The sequence below is a fragment of the Bufo bufo genome, chromosome 8 (genome assembly GCF_905171765.1).
Source record: "Bufo bufo chromosome 8, aBufBuf1.1, whole genome shotgun sequence".
Taxonomy (NCBI): Eukaryota; Metazoa; Chordata; class Amphibia; order Anura; family Bufonidae; genus Bufo; species Bufo bufo.
In genome coordinates, this window is record NC_053396.1 from 132,232,063 (window position 1) to 132,258,131 (window position 26,069).

General features: G+C 43.9%; 1 protein-coding gene across 9 annotated transcripts in view; it reads left to right on the plus strand.

Annotated features, from left to right (window-relative positions):
- SEPTIN6 (septin 6) overlaps positions 1-26,069 on the plus strand; it is a 154,675-nt gene that overhangs the window by 80,291 nt on the left and 48,315 nt on the right. For 7 of the 9 annotated variants that reach the window (XR_005780720.1, XR_005780719.1, XM_040442157.1 and 4 more), the window contains exons 1-2: positions 20,230-20,396; positions 23,530-23,716. Coding sequence is in view for 7 of the 9 variants with exons in the window: in XM_040442157.1 (XP_040298091.1) it covers positions 20,230-20,396; positions 23,530-23,716 (354 nt within the window). In the remaining 2 variants the exon portion in view is untranslated. Of the gene's footprint in view, positions 1-20,197; positions 20,397-23,529; positions 23,717-26,069 lie in introns of those variants that run through there. The other 2 variants (XM_040442155.1, XM_040442162.1) reach the window with 2 other exon arrangements.

Here is a 26,069-nt window from a genome sequence, read left to right on the forward strand (position 1 = left end):
AAAAAAGTGAATACCGTATGTGTATTATATATATATCTCTTTTTCACCAAATTTAAAAAAAATTCCAGCTGCCTACCACATTGTATGCAGTATTAAATCGTGCTTTTTCAAAGTACAACTTGTCCTTCCAAAACAAGTCCTCATACAGCTATGTGAACAGAAAAATAATAAGTTATGGATCTGGGTAGGCAAGGAGTAAAAAAAAACTGAAACGCAAAAATGGAGAGTCCTCGGGGCTGAAAAGGTTAAACCTGAAGCAGTGACCATGTCACAGTAAACATGACTATTAGCGAGGATGAATGGTCTTCTGTATACAGGCATGTTGCTAACACAAAACTAATCACACAATTACATCAGTATTACCAAAGTAGCGGATGGAAAGAACACATTTCCTCTCAGAAGTAAAGACGGATTTTACAACATGTAAAACAGGTTAATGGCAGCAGAAAAGTTCTGGAACGTCAAACTATCAAAATAACAAAACTATATTTAGTCATCCCAGTTCCCTGAAGAATATTACCAGCTCACAAAGTGGAACACATGCGGCAAATGGAGAAGAGCAGTGCGGAGGTTATGCAAACCGTAAAAACAAAAAGTTCCATAGTCAGGACTATAAAATCTATCAGACTTCCCCAAAAACTAGAAATGTGTTACATACAGTAGAGAAAATACGTATCTGATACACTGGCGATTTTTCAAGTTTTCCCACCTACAAAGAATGGAAAGGTCTATAAATTTTATGGTAGGTACACTTCAACTGTGAGAGAGAAAATCCAGAAAAATCACATTGTATGATTTTTAAATAATTAATTAGCATTTTATAAGTACTGGATACATTAGAAAAACAGAACTTATCATTTGGTACAGAAACCTTTGTTTGCAATAACAGAGGTCAGACTTTTCCTGTAGTTCTTGACCAAGTTTGCACACACTGCTGCAGGGATTTTGGCCCACTCCTCCACACATCTTCTCCAGATGTTTCAGGTTTCGGGGCTGTCACTGGGCTACATTGAGTTTCAGCTCCCTCCAAAGATTTTCGATTGGCTAGGCCACTCCAGAAACTTGAAATGCTTCTTACGGAGCAACTCCTTAGTTGCCCTGGCTGTGTGTTTTGGGTCACTGTCATGCAGGAAGACCCAGCCACGACCCATCTTCAATGCTCTTACTGAGGGAAAGAGGTTGTTGGCCAAAATTTCACGATACATAGCCCCATCCATCCTCCCCTCAATACGGTGCATTCGTTCTGTCCTCTTTGCAGAAAAGCACCCCCAAAGAATGATGTTTCCACCCCCATGCTTCACCGTTGGGACGGTGTTCTTGGGGTTGTACTGATCCTTCTTCCTCCAAACACAGCGAGTGGCGTAAATACCAAAAAGTTCTATTTTGGTCTCATCTGAGCACATGACCTTCTCCCATGCCTCCTATGGATCATCCAGATGGTCACTGGCGAACTTCAAACACCTTGCGTGCCTTACAGGATTTTAATCCATGACGGTGTAGTGTGTTACTAATAGTAATTTTTGAGACTGTGGTCCCAGCTCTCTCAGGTCATTGACCAGGTCCTCCCATGTAGTTCTGGTCTAATTCCTAACCTTTCTCAGTATCATCCTTACCCCACGAGACGAGATCTTGGATGGAGCCCCAGACCGAGTAAGATTGACAGTCAGCTTGTGTTTCTTCCATTTTCTAATAATTGCGCCAACAGTTGTTGCCTTCTCACCAAGTTGCTTGCCTATTGTCCTGTAGCCCATCCCAGCCTTGTGCAGGTCTACAATTTTGTCCCTGGTGTCTATAGACAGCGCTTTGGTCTTGGACATGGTGGAGTGGTTGGAGTGTGATTGATCGAGTGTGTAAACAGTTGTCTTTTATACAGGTAACGATAATGGGGGCAGGCCGGAGTTCCGGTGGCAGCACGGCAAATATCCAAAGAGGTGGCCGGAATAAAATGACGACATATTACAATACAAATTACAGACCTCTCCCTTCTTTGTAGGTGGGAAAACTTGCAAAATCGGCAGTGTATCAAATACTTATTTTCCCCCACTGTATGACGTTTCTACACACTTTAGTTCCAAGTAAACAACATAAGGCTCAATTCACATCTGCACAATAGTGCACATTTACTAAGACCGTCTTTTTATGCCTGTCTAAGTTTTACCCCTTTGCGCTGCCGATAGATTAGTGGAATTTATGGCGAGGCGGGCACCTCGTCATAACGCATCTGTGGCAGTCCTTGCACCTGGCTGGCACAGTTTAGGGCCTCTTGCACGCGACCGTATGCCCTCCGAGACATACGGTCCGTGATCGGGCCATATGTCCCAGAGCGGCATTGATCGTGCGCACGGGAGTACACAGCATCATAGATTACAATGATGATCTTACAAGTGCACAGCATCATTGTAATCTATGATGCTGTGTACTCCTGTGCGCACAATCAATGCCGCTCTGGGACATACGGCCCACTCACGGACCGTATGTCTCGGAGGGCATACGGTCGTGTGCAAGAGGCCTAAGGCTAACATTTCTGCCCCTTTCCAGGTGTAAGTGTTAGTAAATTTTCCAGGGCTGGAGTCCCGGCCCCGATGCGCTCTTGCTCCCGTCACACCCAACTGGCGGACAGGGCGTAAAAAGGGGACTTGCAACTTTTTTAGGCCTGTGAACTTGGCCTAATAGAACACATTCATGCATATTCTTTGTCACACTCAGTAGTTCTCTACTAGACAAGTTTTCTGACAGGGGAAAAGCACAGCATGCATTCTTGCTGTCAAAATGGCGGAAAATTTGACAGAAACCCAATGAACCCCATTATAAGGCCAATTTCAAAACTGCGGAACAGATGCGGACCCATTCATACGATCGTGTGAATGAGCCCTTATTGTGAGCAAAAGCCAGGTGCAGGTCAAAAACACAGAATAGGTACCAATCTTTCCATTACACCTGAGCTCTGTATAGGCTTCACTACTGGTTTTTGGCTTACAATAACGGATGAAAATAACTGACCAAATAACTAAAGTGTGAACTGAGCCTTATTAGAATTTATCACATTGATTTAATTAATCTCAACTAATCGATTAGCAAAATTATATTGCCTGGTATCTGATTTTTGTCATTGTAATACTCCAGTACTCACTGATTTTCTAAGCGTCAGTGCAATATTTTTTTTATAAAATAGACATTTACAAGCCCAAAAGCAGACCACAGAGAATCAGTTACAAGATGCAATAAAACCCGCCAGGTTTTGCCTGTTACCATACAGCCATTAAAAATTAACACAGAATCAACTATTTGGTTCTAATTATTAAGTATGATGCTGCTGCGGCTTATATGGCCATGCTACCCTTAGAGAAGCTTTGTAAAATGCTTGGTGGCCAAGTCCCAACCACAGCACGGTGGCATTGTGTGCCTATACCCTTAGAGTACCTGCACATGGGTGGGGTTAAACACGCAGAAGATCTGCACAAATTTCAATACAGATTTCTGGGCATTTCAGCCTCAAAACCTGCATATGTTACTTGCAGTTTCTGGTGCGGATTGGGTGCAGTTTTGACGCAGATTTCAGCATTCCTGTAAAAATGGCGAAATCTGCACCGAAATTTTGAAAATAACTGACATCCTAGGGATTTCTAAATCCGCACAGCTGGTTAATTTGAGCACAGAACGAAAAAGCAAAGTGTACATGAGATTTGCCTAATTCCATACAAGAGCTAAACACAATTGCTCTAATGACATTTTGTTTACAAAAAGAAATAGATTGTAACCAGCAGATTATCCGTGCGGAAATACCCTAGATGGACTCTCGACCGTGCTAAAAAAATAGAGCCGTCTAGACCCGGATTAGATTTAATTTTTCCAAAGAGAGGACAAATAAGTAGGGATATTACTGACTCCACTCCAGTTTTTGTAACTACTGTGAGGCAGTGACAGGCCTCATATATGAGGGAAGATACAGTCCTTATCAAAAGTTTAAGACCACTTGAAAAATGGCAAAAAATCATATTTAGCATGGCTGGATCTTAACAAGGTTCCAAGTAGAGCTTCAACATGCAACAAGAAGAAATGGGAGTGAGACCAAAAAAAAATGGAGCATTCAATTTAATGAAAACAACGACTAAACTGAAACAGGCTGTTTTTCAGCTGATCAAAAGTTCACACCTCCAAAAAAAAAAACTAAACCTCCCCAAAACAGAAATCCAACTTCCCAACATGAACTCAGTAATGAGTAGCGCCGCCGTTATTGTAGATCACTTAAAAAATTTGTTTCGGCATGCTTGATGCAAGGGTTTCCATGAGGTGAGTGGGAACATTTCTCCAAATGGTAAAGACGGCAGCACGAAGGCCATCTACTGTCTGGAACTGTTGTCCATTTTTGTAAACTTCCCTTGCCATCCATCCCCAAAGGTTCTCAATTGGATTTAGATCAGGGGAACACGCAGGATGGGCCAAAAGAGTGATGTTATTCTCCTGGAAGAAGTCCCTTGTCCTGCGGGCATTGTGTACTGTAGCGTTGTCCTGTTGAAAAACCCGGTCGTTACCACACAGACGAGGGCCCTCAGTCATGAGGAATGCTCTCTGCAACATCTGGACATAGCCAGCGGCCGTTTGACGCCCCTGCACTTCCTGAAGCTCCATTGTTCCACTGAAGGAAAAAGCACCCCAGACCATTATGGCGCCCCCTCCACTGTGGCGCGTAGAAAACATCTCAGGTGGGATCTGCTTGTCATGCCAGTAACGTTGGAAAACATCAAGGTTAAATTTTTTCTCATCAGAGAATAAAACTTTCTTCCACCTTTGAATGTCCCATGTTTGGTGCTCTCTTGCAAAGTCCAAATGAGCAGTTCTGTGGCGTTCAAGAAGACAAGGTTTTTGAAGAGGTTTTTTTGTTTTTGAAGCCCTTCAGTCTCAGATGCCATCTGATGGTTATGGGGCTGCAGTCAGCACCAGTAAGGGCCTTAATTTGGGTCGAGGATCGTCCAGTGTCTTGACGGACAGACAACTCTGGCTCAGTGCTGGTGAAATTTTTTTGGGTCTTCCACTTTACTTTTTTGTTCCATAACCCTCAGGATCATTTAAGAAATTCAAAATGACTGTCTTACTGCCTCCCACCTCAGCAGCGATGGCGCGCTGTGAGAGACCCTGCTTATGCAGTTCAACAACCCGACCACGTTAAAAAAAGGGAGAGTTTCTTTGCCTTTGCCATCTCAACGTGTGACTACCTGACAGAAAATGACAATGAATCCACATCTTTGCACAGATTTGGCCTTTTAAAAGACATGTGGTCCTAAAATTTGGATCAGCTGAAAAACAGCCTGTTTCAGTTTAATCATTATTTTCAATTAATTGAATGCTCAAAAAATATTTTGTCTCACTCTCATTTCTTCTTGTTGCATGTTGAAGCTCTACTTGCAACCTTGTTAAGATCCAACAATGTAAAATATGATTTTTTCCCATTTTTCAAGTGGTCTTAAACTTTTGATCAGGACTGTATGTCTCCTAGAATGGTGCAGGAAACCTATTAGAGGAGATGTATGGTATGATTTGCTGTGTTTTCCCCACAATCACCTGGCCTGAGGTGAGGCCAGGTGCGATACTCACTTGGGGATAAAGCAATCCTCAGTGTGTGAGAGTAGGAGTTAGGCCCCAGGGAACAGACCTGCAGAGGGCCTGTGTAGTCCCAGCCAGGAGGGCTGGGGGGCCACAAGGCTGAGTTAGGGGAATTGAGAAGGAAGCCTAGGCTCTGTGTGGTTCCAGGCATGAGAGCTGGGCGGCCACAAGGCTGAGGAATCCTGAGTGTGGGGGGACCCAGCGACGCCTGAAGAAGAGAGGTGTCGCCAGGAGGACTGCTGGACCATAACCCCCCAAGGTATTTCGCTGCTTCCACCAGGAGGACTGGTGGGTTGCACTAGTCAGGCCTCTTTCAGACAGGCGTTGCGGGAAAATGTGCGGGTGCGTTGCGGGAACACGCGCAATTTTTCCGCGCGAGTGCAAAACATTGTAATGCGTTTTGCACTCGCGTGAGAAAAATCACGCATGTTTGGTACCCAAACCCGAACTTCTTCACAGAAATTCGCTCTTGGGATTGGTGTTCAGTAGATTGTATTATTTTCCCTTATAACATGGTTATAAGGGAAAATAATAGAATTCTGAATACAGAATGCATAGTAAAATAGCGCTGGAGGGGTTAAAAAAAAATTATATATAATTTAACTCACCTTAGTCCCCTTGATCACGCAGCCCGGCATCTCCTTCTGTCTCCTATGCTGAACAGGACCTGTGGTGATGTCACTCCGGTCATCACATGATCTTTTACCATGGTGATGGATCATGTGATGACCGGAGTGACGTCACCACAGGTCCTGTTCAGCTAAGGAGACAGAAGGAGATGCCGGGCTGCGCGATCAAGTGGACTAAGGTGAGTTAAATAATTTATTTATTTATTTTTAACCCCTCCAGCGCTATTTTACTATGCATTCTGTATTCAGAATGCTATTATTTTCCCTTATAACATGGTTATAAGGGAAAATAATAGCATTCTGAATACAGAATGCATAGTAAAATAGCGCTGGAGGGGTTAAAAATAAATAAATAAAATTTAACTCACCTTAGTCCACTTGATCGCGCAGCCCGGCATCTCCTTCTGTCTCCTTAGCTGAACAGGACCTGTGGTGACGTCACTCCGGTCATCACATGATCCATCACCATGGTAAAAGATCATGTGATGACCGGAGTGACATCACCACAGGTCCTGTTCAGCATAGGAGACAGAAGGAGATGCCGGGCTGCGTGATCAAGGGGACTAAGGTGAGTTAAATTATATATAATTTTTTTTTAACCCCTCCAGCGCTATTTTACTATGCATTCTGTATTCAGAATTCTATTATTTTCCCTTATAACCATGTTATAAGGGAAAATAATACAATCTACAGAACACCAATCCCAAGAGCGAATTTCTGTGAAGAAGTTCGGGTTTGGGTACCAAACATGCGTGATTTTTCTCACGCGAGTGCAAAACGCATTACAATGTTTTGCACTCGCGCGGAAAAATTGCGCGTGTTCCCGCAACGCACCCGCACATTTTCCCGCAACGCCTGTCTGAAAGAGGCCTGACTAGTGCAACCCACCAGTCCTCCTGGTGGAAGCAGCGAAATACCTTGGGGGGGTTATGGTCCAGCAGTCCTCCTGGCGACACCTCTCTTCTTCAGGCGTCGCTGGGTCCCCCCACACTCAGGATTCCTCAGCCTTGTGGCCGCCCAGCTCTCATGCCTGGAACCACACAGAGCCTAGGCTTCCTTCTCAATTCCCCTCTAACTCAGCCTTGTGGCCCCCCAGCCCTCCTGGCTGGGACTACACAGGCCCTCTGCAGGTCTGTTCCCTGGGGCCTAACTCCTACTCTCACACACTGAGGATTGCTTTATCCCCAAGTGAGTATCGCACCTGGCCTCACCTCAGGCCAGGTGATTGTGGGAAAACACAGCAAATCATACCATACATCTCCTCTAATAGGTTTCCTGCACCATTCTAGGAGACATACAGTCCTGATCAAAAGTTTAAGACCACTTGAAAAATGGGAAAAAATCATATTTTACATTGTTGGATCTTAACAAGGTTGCAAGTAGAGCTTCAACATGCAACAAGAAGAAATGAGAGTGAGACAAAATATTTTTTGAGCATTCAATTAATTGAAAATAATGATTAAACTGAAACAGGCTGTTTTTCAGCTGATCCAAATTTTAGGACCACATGTCTTTTAAAAGGCCAAATCTGTGCAAAGATGTGGATTCATTGTCATTTTCTGTCAGGTAGTCACACGTTGAGATGGCAAAGGCAAAGAAACTCTCCCTTTTTTTAACGTGGTCGGGTTGTTGAACTGCATAAGCAGGGTCTCTCACAGCGCGCCATCGCTGCTGAGGTGGGAGGCAGTAAGACAGTCATTTTGAATTTCTTAAATGATCCTGAGGGTTATGGAACAAAAAAGTAAAGTGGAAGACCCAAAAAAATTTCACCAGCACTGAGCCAGAGTTGTCTGTCCGTCAAGACACTGGACGATCCTCGACCCAAATTAAGGCCCTTACTGGTGCTGACTGCAGCCCCATAACCATCAGATGGCATCTGAGACTGAAGGGCTTCAAAAACAAAAAAACCTCTTCAAAAACCTTGTCTTCTTGAACGCCACAGAACTGCTCATTTGGACTTTGCAAGAGAGCACCAAACATGGGACATTCAAAGGTGGAAGAAAGTTTTATTCTCTGATGAGAAAAAATTTAACCTTGATGTTTTCCAACGTTACTGGCATGACAAGCAGATCCCACCTGAGATGTTTTCTACGCGCCACAGTGGAGGGGGCGCCATAATGGTCTGGGGTGCTTTTTCCTTCAGTGGAACAATGGAGCTTCAGGAAGTGCAGGGGCGTCAAACGGCCGCTGGCTATGTCCAGATGTTGCAGAGAGCATTCCTCATGACTGAGGGCCCTCGTCTGTGTGGTAACGACCGGGTTTTTCAACAGGACAACGCTACAGTACACAATGCCCGCAGGACAAGGGACTTCTTCCAGGAGAATAACATCACTCTTTTGGCCCATCCTGCGTGTTCCCCTGATCTAAATCCAATTGAGAACCTTTGGGGATGGATGGCAAGGGAAGTTTACAAAAATGGACAACAGTTCCAGACAGTAGATGGCCTTCGTGCTGCCGTCTTTACCATTTGGAGAAATGTTCCCACTCACCTCATGGAAACCCTTGCATCAAGCATGCCGAAACAAATTTTTTAAGTGATCTACAATAACGGCGGCGCTACTCATTACTGAGTTCATGTTGGAAGTTGGATTTCTGTTTTGGGGAGGTTTAGTTTTTTTTTTTGGAGGTGTGAACTTTTGATCAGCTGAAAAACAGCCTGTTTCAGTTTAGTCGTTGTTTTCATTAAATTGAATGCTCCATTTTTTTTTGGTCTCACTCCCATTTCTTCTTGTTGCATGTTGAAGCTCTACTTGGAACCTTGTTAAGATCCAGCCATGCTAAATATGATTTTTTGCCATTTTTCAAGTGGTCTTAAACTTTTGATAAGGACTGTATCTTCCCTCATATATGAGGCCTGTCACTGCCTCACAGTAGTTACAAAAACTGGAGTGGAGTCAGTAATATCCCTACTTATTTGTCCTCTCTTTGGAAAAATTAAATCTAATCCGGGTCTAGACGGCTCTATTTTTTTAGCACGGTCGAGAGTCCATCTAGGGTATTTCCGCACGGATAATCTGCTGGTTACAATCTATTTCTTTTTGTAAACAAAATGTCATTAGAGCAATTGTGTTTAGCTCTTGTATGGAATTAGGCAAATCTCATGTACACTTTGCTTTTTCGTTCTGTGCTCAAATTAACCAGCTGTGCGGATTTAGAAATCCCTAGGATGTCAGTTATTTTCAAAATTTCGGTGCAGATTTCGCCATTTTTACAGGAATGCTGAAATCTGCGTCAAAACTGCACCCAATCCGCACCAGAAACTGCAAGTAACATATGCAGGTTTTGAGGCTGAAATGCCCAAAATCTGTATTGAAATTTGTGCAGATCTTCTGCTTGTTTAACCCCACCCATGTGCAGGGACTCTAAGGGTATAGGCACACAATGCCACCGTGCAGTGGTTGGGACTTGGCCACCAAGCATTTTACAAAGCTTCTCTAAGGGTAGCATGGCCATATAAGCCCAGCAGCATCATACTTAATAATTAGAACCAAATAGTTGATTCTGTGTTAATTTTTAATGGCTGTATGGTAACAGCTAAACCGGCGGTTTTATTGCATCTTGTAACTGATTCTCTGTGTCTGCTTTTGGGCTTGTAAATGTCTATTTTATAAAAAAAAAATTTGCACTGACGCTTAGAAAATCAGTGAGTACTGAGTATTACAATGACAAAATCAATACCAGGCAATATAATTTGCTAATCGATTAGTTGAGATTAATTAAATCAATGTATAAAATCTAATAAGGCTCAGTTCACACTTTAGTTATTTGGTCATTATTTTCATCCGTTTTGTAAGCCAAAAACCAGTAGTGAAGCCTATACAGAGCTCAGGTGTAATGGAAAGATTGGTACCTATTCTGTGTTTTTGACCTGCACCTGGCTTTTGCTCACAATAAGGGCTCATTCCACCGATCGTATGAATGGGTCCGCAGCTGTTCCGCAGTTTTGAAATTGCCTTATAATGGGGTTCATTGGGTTTCTGTCAAATTTTCCGCCATTTTGACAGCAAGAAATGCTGCTGTGCTTTTCCCCAGTCAGAAAACTTGTCTAGTAGAGAACTACTGAGTGTGACAAAGAATATGCATGAATGTGTTCTATTAGGCCAAGTTCACAGGCCTAAAAAAGTTGCAAGACCCCTTTTTACGCCCTGTCCGCCAGTTGGGTGTGACGGGAGCAAGAGCGCATCGGGGCCGGGGACTCCAGCCCTGGAAAAATTAACTAACACTTACACCTGGAAAGGGGCAGAAATGTTAGCCTTAGGCCTCTTGCACAACAACCGTAATGCCCTCCGAGACATACGGTCCGTGAGTGGGGCCGTATGTCCCAAGCGCATTGATTGTGCGCACAGGAGTACACAGCATCATAGATTACAATGATGCTGTGCACTTGTAAGATCATCATTGTAATCTATGATGCTGTGTACTCCCGTGCGCACGATCAATGCCGCTCTGGGACATATGGCCCGATCACGGACCGTAATGTCTCGGAGGGCATACGGTCGCGTGCAAGAGGCCCTAAACTGTGCGCAGCCAGGTGCAAGGACTGCCACAGATGCGTTATGACGAGGTGCCCGCCTCGCCATAAATTCCATCTAATCTATCGGCAGCGCAAAGGGTAAAACTTAGACAGGCATAAAAAGACGGTCTTAGTAAATGTGCACTATTGTGCAGATGTGAATTGAGCCTTATGTTTGTTTACTTGGAACTAAAGTGTGTAGAAACGTCATACAGTGGGGAAAATAAGTATTTGATTACACTGCCGATTTTGCAAGTTTTCCCACCTACAAAGAAGGGAGAGGTCTGTACTTTGTATTGTAATATGACGTCATTTTATTCCGGCCACCTCTTTGGATATTTGCCGTGTCTGCCACCGGAGCTCCGGCCTGCCCCCCATTATCGTTACCTGTATAAAAGACAACTGTTTACACCTACTCGATCAATCACACTCCAACCACTCCACCATGTCCAAGACCAAAGCGCTGTCTAGTAGACACCAGGGACAAAATTGTAGACAGCACAAGGCTGGGATGGGCTACAGGACAATAGGCAAGCAACTTGGTGAGAAGGCAACAACAGGTTGGCGCAATTATTAGAAAATGGAAGAAACACAAGCTGACTGTCAATCTTACTCGGGTCTGGGGCTCCATCCAAGATCTCGTCTCGTGGGGTAAGGATGATACTGAGAAAGGTTAGGAATTAGACCAGAACTACATGGGAGGACCTGGTCAATGACCTGAAGAGAGCTGGGACCACAGTCTCAAAAATTACTATTAGTAACACACTACACACCGTCATGGATTAAAATCCTGTAAGGCACGCAAGGTGTTTGAAGTTCGCCAGTGACCATCTGGATGATCCATAGGAGGCATGGGAGAAGGTCATGTGCTCAGATGAGACCAAAATAGAACTTTTTGGTATTTACGGCCACTCGCTGTGTTTGGAGGAAGAAGGATCAGTACAACCCCAAGAACACCGTCCCAACGGTGAAGCATGGGGGTGGAAACATCATTCTTTGGGGGTGCTTTTCTGCAAAGAGGACAGAACGAATGCACCGTATTGAGGGGAGGATGGATGGGGCTATGTATCGTGAAATTTTGGCCAACAACCTCTTTCCCTCAGTAAGAGCATTGAAGATGGGTCGTGGCTGGGTCTTCCTGCATGACAGTGACCCAAAACACACAGCCAGGGCAACTAAGGAGTTGCTCCGTAAGAAGCATTTCAAGTTTCTGGAGTGGCCTAGCCAATCGAAAATCTTTGGAGGGAGCTGAAACTCAATGTAGCCCAGTGACAGCCCCGAAACCTGAAACATCTGGAGAAGATGTGTGGAGGAGTGGGCCAAAATCCCTGCAGCAGTGTGTGCAAACTTGGTCAAGAACTACAGGAAAAGTCTGACCTCTGTTATTGCAAACAAAGGTTTCTGTACCAAAAGATAAGTTCTGTTTTTCTAATGTATCCAGTACTTATAAAATGCTAATTAATTATTTAAAAATCATACAATGTGATTTTTCTGGATTTTCTCTCTCACAGTTGAAGTGTACCTACCATAAAATTTATAGACCTTTCCATTCTTTGTAGGTGGGAAAACTTGAAAAATCGCCAGTGTATCAGATACGTATTTTCTCTACTGTATGTAACACATTTCTAGTTTTTGGGGAAGTCTGATAGATTTTATAGTCCTGACTATGGAACTTTTTGTTTTTTACGGTTTGCATAACCTCCGCACTGCTCTTCTCCATTTGCCGCATGTGTTCCACTTTGTGAGCTGGTAATATTCTTCAGGGAACTGGGATGACTAAATATAGTTTTGTTATTTTGATAGTTTGACGTTCCAGAACTTTTCTGCTGCCATTAACCTGTTTTACATGTTGTAAAATCCGTCTTTACTTCTGAGAGGAAATGTGTTCTTTCCATCCGCTACTTTGGTAATACTGATGTAATTGTGTGATTAGTTTTGTGTTAGCAACATGCCTGTATACAGAAGACCATTCATCCTCGCTAATAGTCATGTTTACTGTGACATGGTCACTGCTTCAGGTTTAACCTTTTCAGCCCCGAGGACTCTCATTTTTGCGTTTCAGTTTTTTTTTTACTCCTTGCCTACCCAGATCCAAAACTTATTATTTTTCTGTTCACATAGCTGTATGAGGACTTGTTTTGGAAGGACAAGTTGTACTTTGAAAAAGCACGATTTAATACTGCATACAATGTGGTAGGCAGCTGGAATTTTTTTTAAATTTGGTGAAAAAGAGATATATATATATATACACATACGGTATTCACTTTTTTTTTATGTTTTTCTTTATTTACTATAAAATAAATTTTATGTGCACATTGAATAGAAATACAAAACATTTAATCAGCAACAATAAAATATTTAAATTCCACTGTAATTTATATGTACTCCCAAATTGTGCTAAAATATAATACAATTACTACTGCATAAAATAAGGTACTGAAATGCAGCGAGGCAAAAAACTAATTTGGTGGCTTTTTCATACCTGGTCATTAAGGGGTGACTGGTGCCATACATTTTATTTTAACCACTTGAAAACCAGTGTCATACATGTACAGCGGAAGTCGTCTCTTTAAAGATGGCGCCCACTCCAAAGCAAGAGCCAAAACCCCTCAGATGACATGGCCAAATGTGACCACAGCAACTGAGCACTGAAACCCGGAGACCTTGCAGGCGATCAGGGGACCTGTTCATTCCCTGCGGCAGCCATAGCCTCCCTGAAGGATCTGAGGCTGCCATAAGCTATGTTTCGATGGAGAAATAAATAAATACATTTTAAATATATATATCTTTTTCACCAAAATTAAAAATATTTTTCACCAAAATATAAATATTCCAGCTGTCTACCACATTGTATGCAGTATTAAATTGTGCTATAGAAAGTACAACTTGTCCCTCAAAAACAAGTCCTCATACAGTTATGTGAACAGAAAAATTATAAGTTATGGATCTGGGTAGGCAAGGAGTAAAAAACAGAAACTCAAAAATGGAGAGTCCTCGGGGCTGAAAAGGTTAAACCTGAAGCAGTGACTTTTTTTTTTTTCAGATAAATAAGCAGTAGGTGGGCAGGGAAAGCCCAGGTGCTCATGAATATGAGGACTCATCGGCATGTACTCAAGCTGTTTAGCACAAGAATTTAGCAAAATGGCCCGCGTCAATTAAAAGTGATCCAGCATTTTGCTAAGAAGACCTGTCACTAGTTTATGTTGCCCTTAGTTAGGGACACATTATGAAACCGGTGATGGATTCCTTATAAAGGGAATCTGTCATCAGATAGGGCAACACAAAGTATTGACAGAGACCATGATCCAAATGCTGGGTCACTTTGATTTTTTCTTTTGGCCCAGTTGTTTTCTTAAAATCACTATTGAGCAGCTCCAGCACGAGCTGAGAGTACAGTCAGTGCAATGCACAAGCTTGGGAGTTATCGTATTCTTGAGCGCTCATCACCCCTTACCGCTGATTGGCAGCGCTTTTCCTATACACATTATAGAAAGTAAGCTGTCAATCACGGATGTTGCTAGGGTCACAAAAGATTCTGAGCCCAAGCCCTAATGCATATGTGTTAAATTTTAAAGGGGTTCTCTGGCCAAACCTAAAAAAATGGGACCTGAATTTAACCTGTGGAGAGAAGGTGAGGACTGCCATGCTTACCCGCAGCAGCAGCATTTTCTGGATCCTCTTCACGGTCACGTGACAGCTCCTTTGGCGTTTTTTGGTCTTCTGGTCTCTTGCCATCCTCTTCCTCTCTTCTGCAGGAGACTGTGCGTCATCACTGGCTTCACCGCCTCCTGCCGGCCTTCCTTGGACCCGGCACCGGGATCACCAGTTTTTCATTCAGTGTACAGGCTTCTGTATGAAGCCTATACTGACTCATACACAGTGTAATGTAAGCACTGTGTAGGAGTCCCAGCTGGGTGCGCTGTGGATATGGCACTGGGGTTGCTGAGGATGGCACTGGGGGAGCGCTGTGGGTTGCACTGGGGGGGAATGGCTGTGTCATAAATTACTGTGATACAGTCAGTTCAGGTCGGGGGAGTACAGTCGGCGTGGGAGATGAGGCCTGCACACGGGCCTCATTTCCCGGCTGACCGTGGTCTTATCACACATGATGGGTCAAGATAAACGCTGCAGCAGGCAGGACCAAAAAAGATTAGGCCTCATGCACACGACAGATGTATCTGTTTTGCGCTCTGCAAGTTGCAGATCCACTAAATAAGGATACCATCCGTGTGCCATCTGCTTTTTTTGGAGACCCACCAACTTCTATGATTCGAGGTCTGCATTTTGAGGACAAGAATAGGACATGGTCTGTCTTTTGCAGAGCTGACATATGGCTATGGAAAGCACATGGATGACATCATGTGTTATTCATGTGTTTTTGATGGGTCTGCAAAAAAAAAATGCATATCGCAAAAGCGACTTGCAGACCGCAAAACGGATACTTCAGCAGGGAGTATCGCACATAAGAATCTTTGATACATGAACAGGAGACTGTATCACAGATGATAGATTTAGATACAGAGGCACAGCAGACAGTATATGACATAAGCTTAGATACACACCACACTAGGCAGTATCATACAAGATGGTATAAGATACAAAGCTTTACGGGCAGTATGGCATACAACAGGCGATGTATCGGGCACTGCAGGCTGTATCATACATTATAGGATTAGATACAGATGTATTTTGAAGTGCTTGCTGTTACCTATCGATACCCAATCGATACTTTTAGACCGGGATTCGATGCCGGGATTTTGCTATTTTCTGATACTAGGCTGCGCTATTGCGCAGCCTAGTATCAGTTAGCATGGCATGCACCGCTCTCAGCGCGCGCCATGTTATCCTCAGCAGCACAGTGGAGAAGGAGGCAGTCCCTTCCTCCCCACTGTGACGCGGCCACTGCCACCAATGAGAATATCAGGAGGAGAAGACACTGCGCCACCAATGAATATAATACTGGGTTGGGGGCGCACTGCGCCACCAATGAAGATAATTAAACTATTAATGCAAACGTAGACTGCAGGTGCCGCCGTATCAAATACCCCGCACCCGGCCTCAATGACAGGGCGCTGCAATCCCCGTAGATTAACCCCTTGGGCACCCTGTGTACATCTGTATTAATGGTTTAATTATTTTCATCTCCCAACCCAATATTATATTCTTTGGTGTTGCAGTGTGCCCCCCCCCACCCCACCTCCAGTATTATCTTCATTGGTGGCAGTGGCCACAGGGTCCCCTCCCCCTCAGTATCTTCATTGGTGGCAGTGGCAGCTTCCGATCGGAGCCCCAGCAGTGGAATCACGGGGCTCTGATCAGTTACCATGGCAGCCAGGACAATACTGAAGCATTGGCTGCCATGGTACACTCCCTGCTGCTGTGTGCACAATGCCCAGGGCAGCAGGGGAGAGTGTGAAATCCTATTCACCCTAATAGAGGACAAGGGTTCTAGCCCCTAAGAGGGCAAATAGTTATTAAATAAAAAGTAAAATAAAAAACGCCAAAATATTAAATATAAAAAAAAAACATATTACATATCGCCATGTCCGAGAAAGTCCAAACTATTAAAATATTTTTTTAAAAACATCTCCTACGCAGTGAACGCTGTAACAGAAAAAAAATTAAAACCGTGCGATTTACAAAATTTTTTTTTTGTCACCTTGTCCCCACAAAAAATAGTATAGGGTTGTTCTATTATGGGCCAGACGTTCCATAAAATGCGGAATGCACGCTGCTTTTTTGGGTTTCATTTTTTCGCATGGTATAGAGTATTGCAATACTTTTTATTGTATCGAAATCGAATCAAAATGTTGGTATTGTGACAACCCTACTTGCTGTTTATTGCACTCCTAGATGGTGAGGGAAGAGCCGGTGGACTGTCTCTGATGTGATTTAGACACGGAGTGAGAAAAAGACTAGCAGAAGTCATATGTGGGTGTAGTAAGATGGCCACAGGAGGTATAGTGGGCGGAGCTCCTGCAGACTGCATAGGGTGGGGGGCGGGGTCAGCCTTTGACTTATAAGGCTACTTTCACACCTGCGTTCAGGTGTCCGCTCGTGAGCTCCGTTTGAAGGGGCTCACGAGCGGTCCGAACGCAGCCGTCAGCCCTGATGCATTCTCAGTGGAGGCGGATCCACTGAGAATGCATCCGCCTGCCAGCATTCAGCCTCCGCTCCGCTCAGTGAGCAGACACCTGAACGCTGCTTGCAGCGTTCGGGTGTCCGCCTGGCCGTGCGGAGGCGAGCGGATCCGTCCAGACTTACAATGTAAGTCAATGGGGACGGATCCGCTTGAAGATGACACCATATGGCTCAATCTTCAAGCGGATCCGTCCCCCATTGACTTTCAATGTAAAGTCTGAACGGATCCGCTCAGGCTACTTTCAGACTTAGAAATTTCTCTAAGTTATAATGCAGACGGATCCGTTCTGAACGGATGCAAACGTCTGCATTATAGGAGCTGGTCCGTCTGATGAAACATCAGACGGACCCGCTCCGAACGCTAGTGTGAAAGTAGCTTAACTCTGCAGAGCAGCATGTAAATAGAAAGCTGTGAATGTAAACAGGAAAGCACAGACATGAAAAACAGGTATTGGGGCATATATACCAGGTGCATGGTGAGGGTGTTAGGAGTACTTCCAATTTTTTTTTTTTGGGGGGGATCGAACAACCTCTTTAATTTTAGCCCCAGTGCTAAAGGCATATATGGATAGACATTGCATTCTGCGCTGTCACACATACAGGAGAATAAAGCAGCACAGGCCTCCACATGATGTAGAGGCATCAGTTTCTCAAACAGTTGTCTGGCGGGGTTCCCAGTCTACCCACACTCTGCTTAGCTTTTCCATATACTTCAGCCACAACTAGTGGAGAAAATTACTTTTATTAAAACTTAATGTTTCCTGAATATTATTTAAAGACCTTTTCCAAGATTGTTTAAAAAAAATTGGCAGTGGGTGGTGCAGGGCCTGCGTTATGCCTCATGCAGACGTCCATGTCGGTTTTGGATCAGTGGTAACACGGACCATGTGCAATCCGTGTTTTCTCCCGTGACAGATCCGTGTTGGTCTGTGTTTCAGTTTTTGCTGTCCGTGTTGCATCAGTGTTTCACTGACACTGAACAGCTGAAAAATTATTTTCAAAGCATCTTTTCCTAATGATCCGTGAAACACGGATGGCATCCGCGTTGCATCCGTGGCTTTCACAGACCCATAGACTATAATGGACGTGATGGACAAAATAGAGCATGCATCCGTGCTAAAAACGCTGAGCCACGGACTGTGCTAAAACACTGATTTCTGAATGCACACATTAAAATGAATGGGGACGTGTGCTGTCCGTGGAGAACACGTACAGCATGCGTCCGTGAAATGAGGCTTTAGAGGGGGGGAGGGAACAGGGAAATTGCCCAGGCCCCATCCCTAAATGGGGCCCCCTGCTGATCTGCCCAGACAGAAGTGGAAGAGAGCTGGTGGCCGCACCTGAGAAGAGCGCAGCAAGGAGCGCTGGTCCCTGGTCTCCTGCCCACTGTAGCCCGCAGGGTCATTATGCTGTAGTGAGGAGCTGGGTGCTGCATCCATAGCAGGCAGACCTTGGACCCAGCCCCTTCCTCTCTCACAGGAGGCCCTGCACTGTGAAGGTAATGGCCTCCTCTGCTCCTCTGGTTTACTGGTGAGTTCAGAATGTCGCCCTCTAATGACCGGACATATGTGCTGCCTGCCCCTCTCCCCTCTCTGTGCTGCAATAAATTATAAGGGCTGCTTGATGGCAGACATAACCTGATAGGTACAGGAGGGGAGGCAGCCTGCAGAGAATATACAGGACCCCCCCCCCCCCCCCCCAACACACACACACACACACACTGTAGCTGTTTTTGTTTATTAACTAATTGCTGCCTGGAACACAATTGTCTAAATATAAGTTAATCTATCTCGTATCTATCTACCCATCTATCTTATACAGTGGGATGCGAAAGTTTGGGCAAACTTGTTAATCGTCATGATTTTCCTGTATAAATCGTTGGTGGTTACGATAAAAAATGTCAGTTAAATATATCATATAGGAGACACACACAGTGATATTTGAGAAGTGAAATGAAGTTTATTGGATTTACAGAAAGTGTGCTATAATTGTTTAACAAAATTAGGCATGGAGAGAAACCCCACGGCAGCGCTCCATAGTTCTTCCGTGGGGTTCCTATCCTCCGTTCCGCACCGCACCTTCTGGATTGCAGATCCATTCAAGTGAATGGGTCCACATCCGTGATATGGTGAGCACACAGTCGGTGCCCACATATTGCAGACAAGCAACGACTGTCAGCATGAGCCCTTAGGCTGAGTTCACACTTCAGTTATTTCCATCAATTATTGTGAGCCACAACCAGGTGCGCGTTAAAAACACAGAACAGGAGGAAATCTTTGCCTTATACCTTATCTCTGAGTAGCCTTCACTACTGGTTTGGGCTCACAATAACTGATGGAAATAACTGACCAAACAACTGAAGTGTGAACTTGGCCTTACCTGATTCCTGACACTGGCTCTCGGCTCTGTGCTCTCCGACCTCTGCTCAGGTCCCTGGATGTCATCATCCATTTTAAAGTGCAAATGCAATATTAAAATTAAAGAATACCAACCAGGGCTGGGACATAGTAAGTGGTAATGTGGACTCAAAAACCTCAACGTGTTGTAAATTATATTTGGTCTGTATTATTTTTAACAATTTTTTTTTTCTCCCCCCCCCCCCCTTCCCCCAAGATCAAGTTTTTCTTCAGAAAGTATTGCTGTATGATTGTATCTATTGTTTTTGTTAGCTGGTTGTGTAAAGTACATTTAAGGCTACTTTCACACCAGCGTTTTTGCTGGATCCGTCATGGATCAGTAAAAACCGTCTGCACCTGTTATGAACTGATCCGGTTGTATTATCTTTAACATTGCCAAGACGGATCTGTCATGAACTCCATTGAAAGTTAATGGGGGACGGATCAGTTTTTTATTGTGTCAGAGTTAAACTGATCCGTCCCCATTGACTTGCATTGTGAGTCATGACGGATCCGTCTTGCTCGGCACCACATCGGGAACAGAAAAACGCTGCTTGCAACCAAATGGAACGAAATGCATTCTGGTGGCATTCCATTTCGTTCAGTTTTGTCCCCATTGACTATAGGGACAAAACGGAAGCGTTTACTCGCCGCTATTGAGATCCTATGACGGATCTAATAGCGGAAAGGGAAAGCGCAGATGTGAAAGTAGCCTAACTTAGTTTAGAATAATTTCCACCTCCTTTTATTTGCAAGACAATGGTAACAGTATTTTGACTAAAAATATTACTCTTGTTTGTTACCTATTAGATATTCTTTTTTCGTGTGTCTTATATAAAGGTAATTGTCCTTGATGCGCATTTATTTACTATGTTTAGTAGACGTTAGTAAATGAAAGATTTTATGTGCTTTGTTTTTAGGTGAGACGGGTCTTGGCAAATCCACTCTTATGGATACATTATTTAATACAAAGTTTGAAGCGGAACAAACTTTGCATTCACAGCCTGGGGTTCAGCTGAAATCGAGCACCTATGATCTGACAGAAAGTAACGTTCGGCTGAAAATGACCATTGTTAGTTCTGCAGGTTTTGGAGATCAGATTAATAAAGAAGACAGGTAACACTAATTTCATATGTAATGCATGATCAATATGGAAAACAATACATTATTATTCTAATAACTGGTGATTATTTGTGGACAAGCTGCAGTGCAATGATCACAACCTGTAGGGGAGACTTATCATCGTCCCAAACCATAAATTTGGTTTTAAAAAGTTGCAACTGGCATTTTTACGCCACCCTCACCCATTTCTGAAAAGGGGACATGACGATGGCGGGGTGTAGGCGAGGCCAACGGCCCAGCCACATTTGTCATTTATGCCAGAAACTGACGTAAATGATGACTGAAATCTACGCCAGCTACAAGCTGCCATTAGACATCAGTCAGGCGCATCGACTGCCAGAGGATGCATTAAATTTATGGCAAGGTCACCTAGTTATAAAATATATGCCTGCTCCGGCAGCGCAGGGCCCTTTTAAGACTGTCATAGCACAAGCAGGTCTTGTGTTTAATGTTGTTATCCCATGGCTAATGTAAAAAATTAAAATCAGTCGTCATATAGTAAATGACAATCTATTTCTAAGGCCTCTTTCACAAGGGCGTCAGGTTTTTTGCCCGGGTAAGATGCGGGTGCGTTGCGGGAAAATGCGCGATTTTTCAGCGCAAGTGCAAAACATTGTAATGCGTTTTGCACGCGCGTGAGATAAATTGGCATGTTTGGTACCCAAACCCGAACCCGGACTTCTTCACAGAAGTTCGGGTTTGGGTTAGGTGTTTTGTAGATTGCTATTATTTTCCTTATAACCATGTTATAAGGGAAAATAATACATTCTTAAAGAGGACCTTTCACCGATTCTTACTTATGAACTAACTATACAGATATGTAGAGCGGCGCCCGGGGATCTCACTGCACTTACTATTATCCCCGGGCGCCGCTCCGTTCTCCTGCTATGTCCTCCGGTATCTCCGCTCACTAAGTTATAGTAGGCGGAGATACCAGTCCCTAAGTTATGGTAGGCGGAGTCTGCCCTAGCGCTGGCCAATCGCAGCGCAGAGCTCACAGCCTGGGAGGTTATTTTCTCCCAGGCTGTGAGCTCTGCAATGCAATTGGCCAGCGCTAGGGCAGACTCCGCCTACCATAACTTAGGGACTGGTATCTCCGCCTACTATAACTTAGTGAGCGGAGATACCGGAGGACATAGCAGGAGAACGGAGCGGCGCCCGGGGATAATAGTAAGTGCAGTGAGATCCCCGGGCGCCGCTCCACATGTCTGTATACTTAGTTCATAGGGTAAGAATCAGTGAAAGGTCCTCTTTAATACAGAATGCATAGTAAAATAGGGCTGGAGGGGTTAAAAAAATATATATAATAATTTTCCTCTCTTTAATCCACTTGATCGCGCAGCCGGCATCTCTTCTGTCTTCTTCTTTGCTGTGCACAGGAATAGGACCTTTGATGACGTCACTGTGCTTGTCACATGGTCCAATCGCATGGTTCAGGGACCATGTGATGTGACGTCACCACAGGTCCTTAGCCGGCAGCTCAACATTACAGAAGAAGACAGAGATCCACAACTACGTGATCAAGTGGACTCGGTGAGTTAATTTTTATTTTATTTTTAACCCCTCCATCACTATTTTACTTTGCATTCTGTATTCAGAATGCTATTATTTTCCCTTATAAGCATGTTATAAGGGAAAATAATACAGATCGGGTCCCCAGCCCAATCGTCACCTAGCAACCATGCGTGAAAATCGCACCGTATCTGCACTTGCTTGCGGATGCTTGCGATTTTCACGCGGCCCCATTCACTTTTATGGGGCCTGCGTTGCGTGAAAAACGCAGAATATAAAGCTTGCTGCGATTTTCACGCAACGCACAAGTGATGCTTGAAAATCACAGCTCATGTGCACAGCCCCATAGAAATTAATGGGTCAGGATTCAGTGCGGGTGCAATGCGTTCTACTCACGCATTGCACCCGCGCAGAATACTCGCCCGTGTGAAAGGGGCCTAACAAAGCTAGAACCAGCCCTGCACCTCACATGGATCCAGAGATCTCCCCATTCACTGCTCTGCTAGATTTCTATCAAGCTGGCAGCTCAGGGGAGTGTCTTTTCTGCTGCATCTAAGGGGGCGTGTCCATGCTCTCCCAATCACAGCTCAGGAGGCAGTTGAAAGATGAAACTGAGCATGTGCGGCCATCTCAGTGAGCCGGACAAAGAAATAAGAAAAAAACAAACAGCAGGTGGCGCTATACAGATACATTATATTTAATAACTCAGTGGCTATGCTACATTTTTTATTAAGCGCAATTACAAAAGAATTCAGATCCAGGTGCTGGTTTGAAAATTGTAGAATATTTTTTTTTGTGGGGCAAGCCTTTAACTGTTTGTTTAAATTTGATCCCCCCTAAATTTAGTTTTTAACACAGGGGCATAACAAAAAGCATTGGAGAATACTGATTCAACATTGTTTGGCCATTTATTGCATATAGTGTAATTTTATTTTGTAAGATAATATATACAGCACAAGGATTCCTTTATTTCCAATAAGTATGGGTTATTTTGATTGATTGAGTTTAACCCCTTCCGCCGCTCCACCGTTAAATTACATTGGCGGTGGCCAATTTGACGTTTTGTCGCTTCACCTACCACAAAAAATGTAATAAAAAGTGATTAAAAAGTCATACACACCCCAGAATGGTATCAATGAAAAGTACAGATTATACAGCAAAAATATGAGCCCTCACACAGTTCTGTACACATAAAAGTAAAAAAATATGGGGGTTAAAATATAGCAGTGCAAAGAAAAAAAAATTCCAAAGTTTTTTCATTTTTTTTTCTTCAGTATTAAAATGGAAGAAAAACTATACATTTGTAATATCGTTGTAATCATACTGACCCAGAGAATAAAAGTAACAGGTCACTTTTGCCACATAGAAAACGGTGTAAAAAAAAAAACCTAACAAACCCATAAAACAGTGACGGAATGGTGTTTTTTCCTGCTCCCCACCACATTATATGTAACCATATATGTAACCACTAGAAAGTAAGTCTTTTCCCGCCAAATGGCTATTTTAATGCAAAAATAAAGTTATGACTTTGGGAGGGCTGGGAGTAGAAAGTGAAAAACTGGAAAATCCCCCAGTCTTGAAAGAGTTCAGCAATAATTTTTATTTTGTCCTAAAGTTACAAGCCCATCGTTGACTTCATTGACTCCCAGTTTGAGGCATACCTGCAAGAAGAGCTGAAGATTAAAAGAGTTCTTCATAATTACCATGACTCTCGTATACATGCATGCCTCTACTTTATTGCCCCTACTGGACACTCCTTGAAATCTCTGGACCTGGTGACTATGAAGAAACTGGACAGTAAGGTTGGTAGCTCAAATATCTGAATATTACAATGCACAGCTATACCTTTTTTTCCATGTTTCCTAATGTTGATGTATTAACTAAAGTGCATGGTGCTGACTCTTCCCTGCTCTACTCACCTCTACTCTATTTTGGTACCAGCTAGTTGGTTGTCTACTGTGGATGTGATACGCCTTCAATGTAGATGGTAGCAGGGTAGCGACCATTCTTAGACCAGTCGGTAGTCTGCATTGTGGTCATGTGACCTTCATGGTACCGCCTTGAGTTGTTTAGAGCTTCCTTGGATGTGGTACCGAAAAAGTACCATATACTATCTGCAACTTTGGCCCAGTGAGAGAGAGAGTAGATCTGAATATTGTTTAGTCAGTTCCATGCAGTGGAAAAGGGGTTTGATAGTAAGTTTAAGCCAGTATGTAAGGAACAGGATTACTAATGTAACTCCATTTTAGGCTACTTTCACACGAGCGTTCGGGTGTCCGCTCGTGAGCTCCGTTTGAAGGGGCTAACAAGCGGCCCCGAACTCATCCGTCTGGCCCTAATGCATTCTCAGTGGAGGCGGATCCACTGAGAATGCATCCGCCTGCCAGCGCTCAGCCTCCGCTCCGCTCAGTGAGCGGACACCTGAACGCTGCTTGCAGCGTTCGGGTGTCCGCCTGGCCGTGCGGAGGCGAGCGGATCCGTCCAGACTTATAATGGAAGTCAATGGGGACGGATCCGCTTGAAGATGACACCATATGGCTCAATCTTCAAGCGGATCCGTTCCCCATTGACCTTCAATGTAAAGTCTGAACGGATCCGCTCAGGCTACTTTCTGACTTAGAAAATTTTCTAAGTAATAATGCAGACGGATCCGTTCTGAACGGATGCAAACGTCTGCATTATCGGAGCGGATCCGTCTGATGAAACATCAGACGGATCCGCTCCGAACGCTCGTGTGAAAGTAGCCTAAGATGAAAAATGTTGAAGTGAGGCAAGTGTTTGATCTGTTTGCAGTGTGTCTGGTTAAAAAAAAAAAAAGAATTATTTTTTTCCTGGTAATTTTTTTTACGAGTTCCGGATCCGTCAGGAACCTAATAGTCTCAGCTAATATCAGATTAGCCAGCTGGAGGACAGAGTACATATACAGTAAGCTAAAAAATGAAATGCTTGATCTTGTCATCTCAGATTTTTATAAATCCCTTTATCCTACTCCTGTTATGAGCCCAATGCTTTCCATGTTTCTTGCCCTATTTGCATGCTTACTTTACATGCTTACTGTGACGAATACCACACCTCGTGCCCGCTTGACGTCGCCTACGTCGAGCTCACGAGACGCGGTATGGTCACGGGTTACCAAAAACGTGACGTTATGCCCTCCAGAGGAGCAAGTAAGGTCAGCTTGGTACAGTTTACACAGACACCTCCTGTCCACGCGGGCACAGAGAGGCAACAAGCTGAGAGAGCCTTTTCACTACCGCAGTGAAAACAGCGCTGTCTCAGCCCGGGTATCTGCCACCAGCTTCTCGTTTGATATAAGCCCGGTCCGCTAACTGGATTATATAGGGTGAGAAACCAACCCGCGGTAACTAGGCCAAAACACTGACGTGGGGATTCGTGATCGAGATACAAGATTAAATTATATAGTTATTTGCCGTAAGGGCACACTAGATATAACACAATATACACAGAGAATATATACAGTGGTCTGAGGTTACAGATACAGGTTATATGGGTACAACAGGGTTAAGCAGAGCAAAAGTCAGTTACCGGGTAAGATGAAAGTTCCTTTCGGTTGTGGTGTGTTCTTTGGTGTAGTCACATGAAGGGCAGTGATCTCAGCTAGTTCCTGGGTCCTTCTAAACACATTACACGATGTGACCCTTCTTCAGAGAAAGACCCGCCCGCTTGCTGGCACAAGCCTTTTAACCTGTAGTCGGCCTCTCCCCTCCTGGCCTTTGGGAGGGGTCCACCGGACTGGCTGCAAATGACCCACAAAACTCTTTAGGGTTCATAGCTCCAGTCCAGAAGGTCACAGGGAGATGGTTCTGGGATGGATCCGCCTGGGTTCCGGCTACAAGTAGAGTCCAAATATGGTACTGTTAGTTGGTTTCTGTGGGGAGATATACATATCTCCCTTCTAGGGATCGACCGATATTGATTTTTTAGGGCCGATACCGATACCGATAATTTGTGAACTTTCAGGCCGATAGCCGATAATTTATACCGATATTCTGGGAATTTTCATTTTTGAGAAAAAAAAAAAATTCATACACGAATCTGCTGAAAATTAATATGTTTATTGTTAATGTGTATTTTGGTTTATTGTTAATGTGTATTTTTTTTTTTTATAAATCTTTTTCATTTATACTTAATATT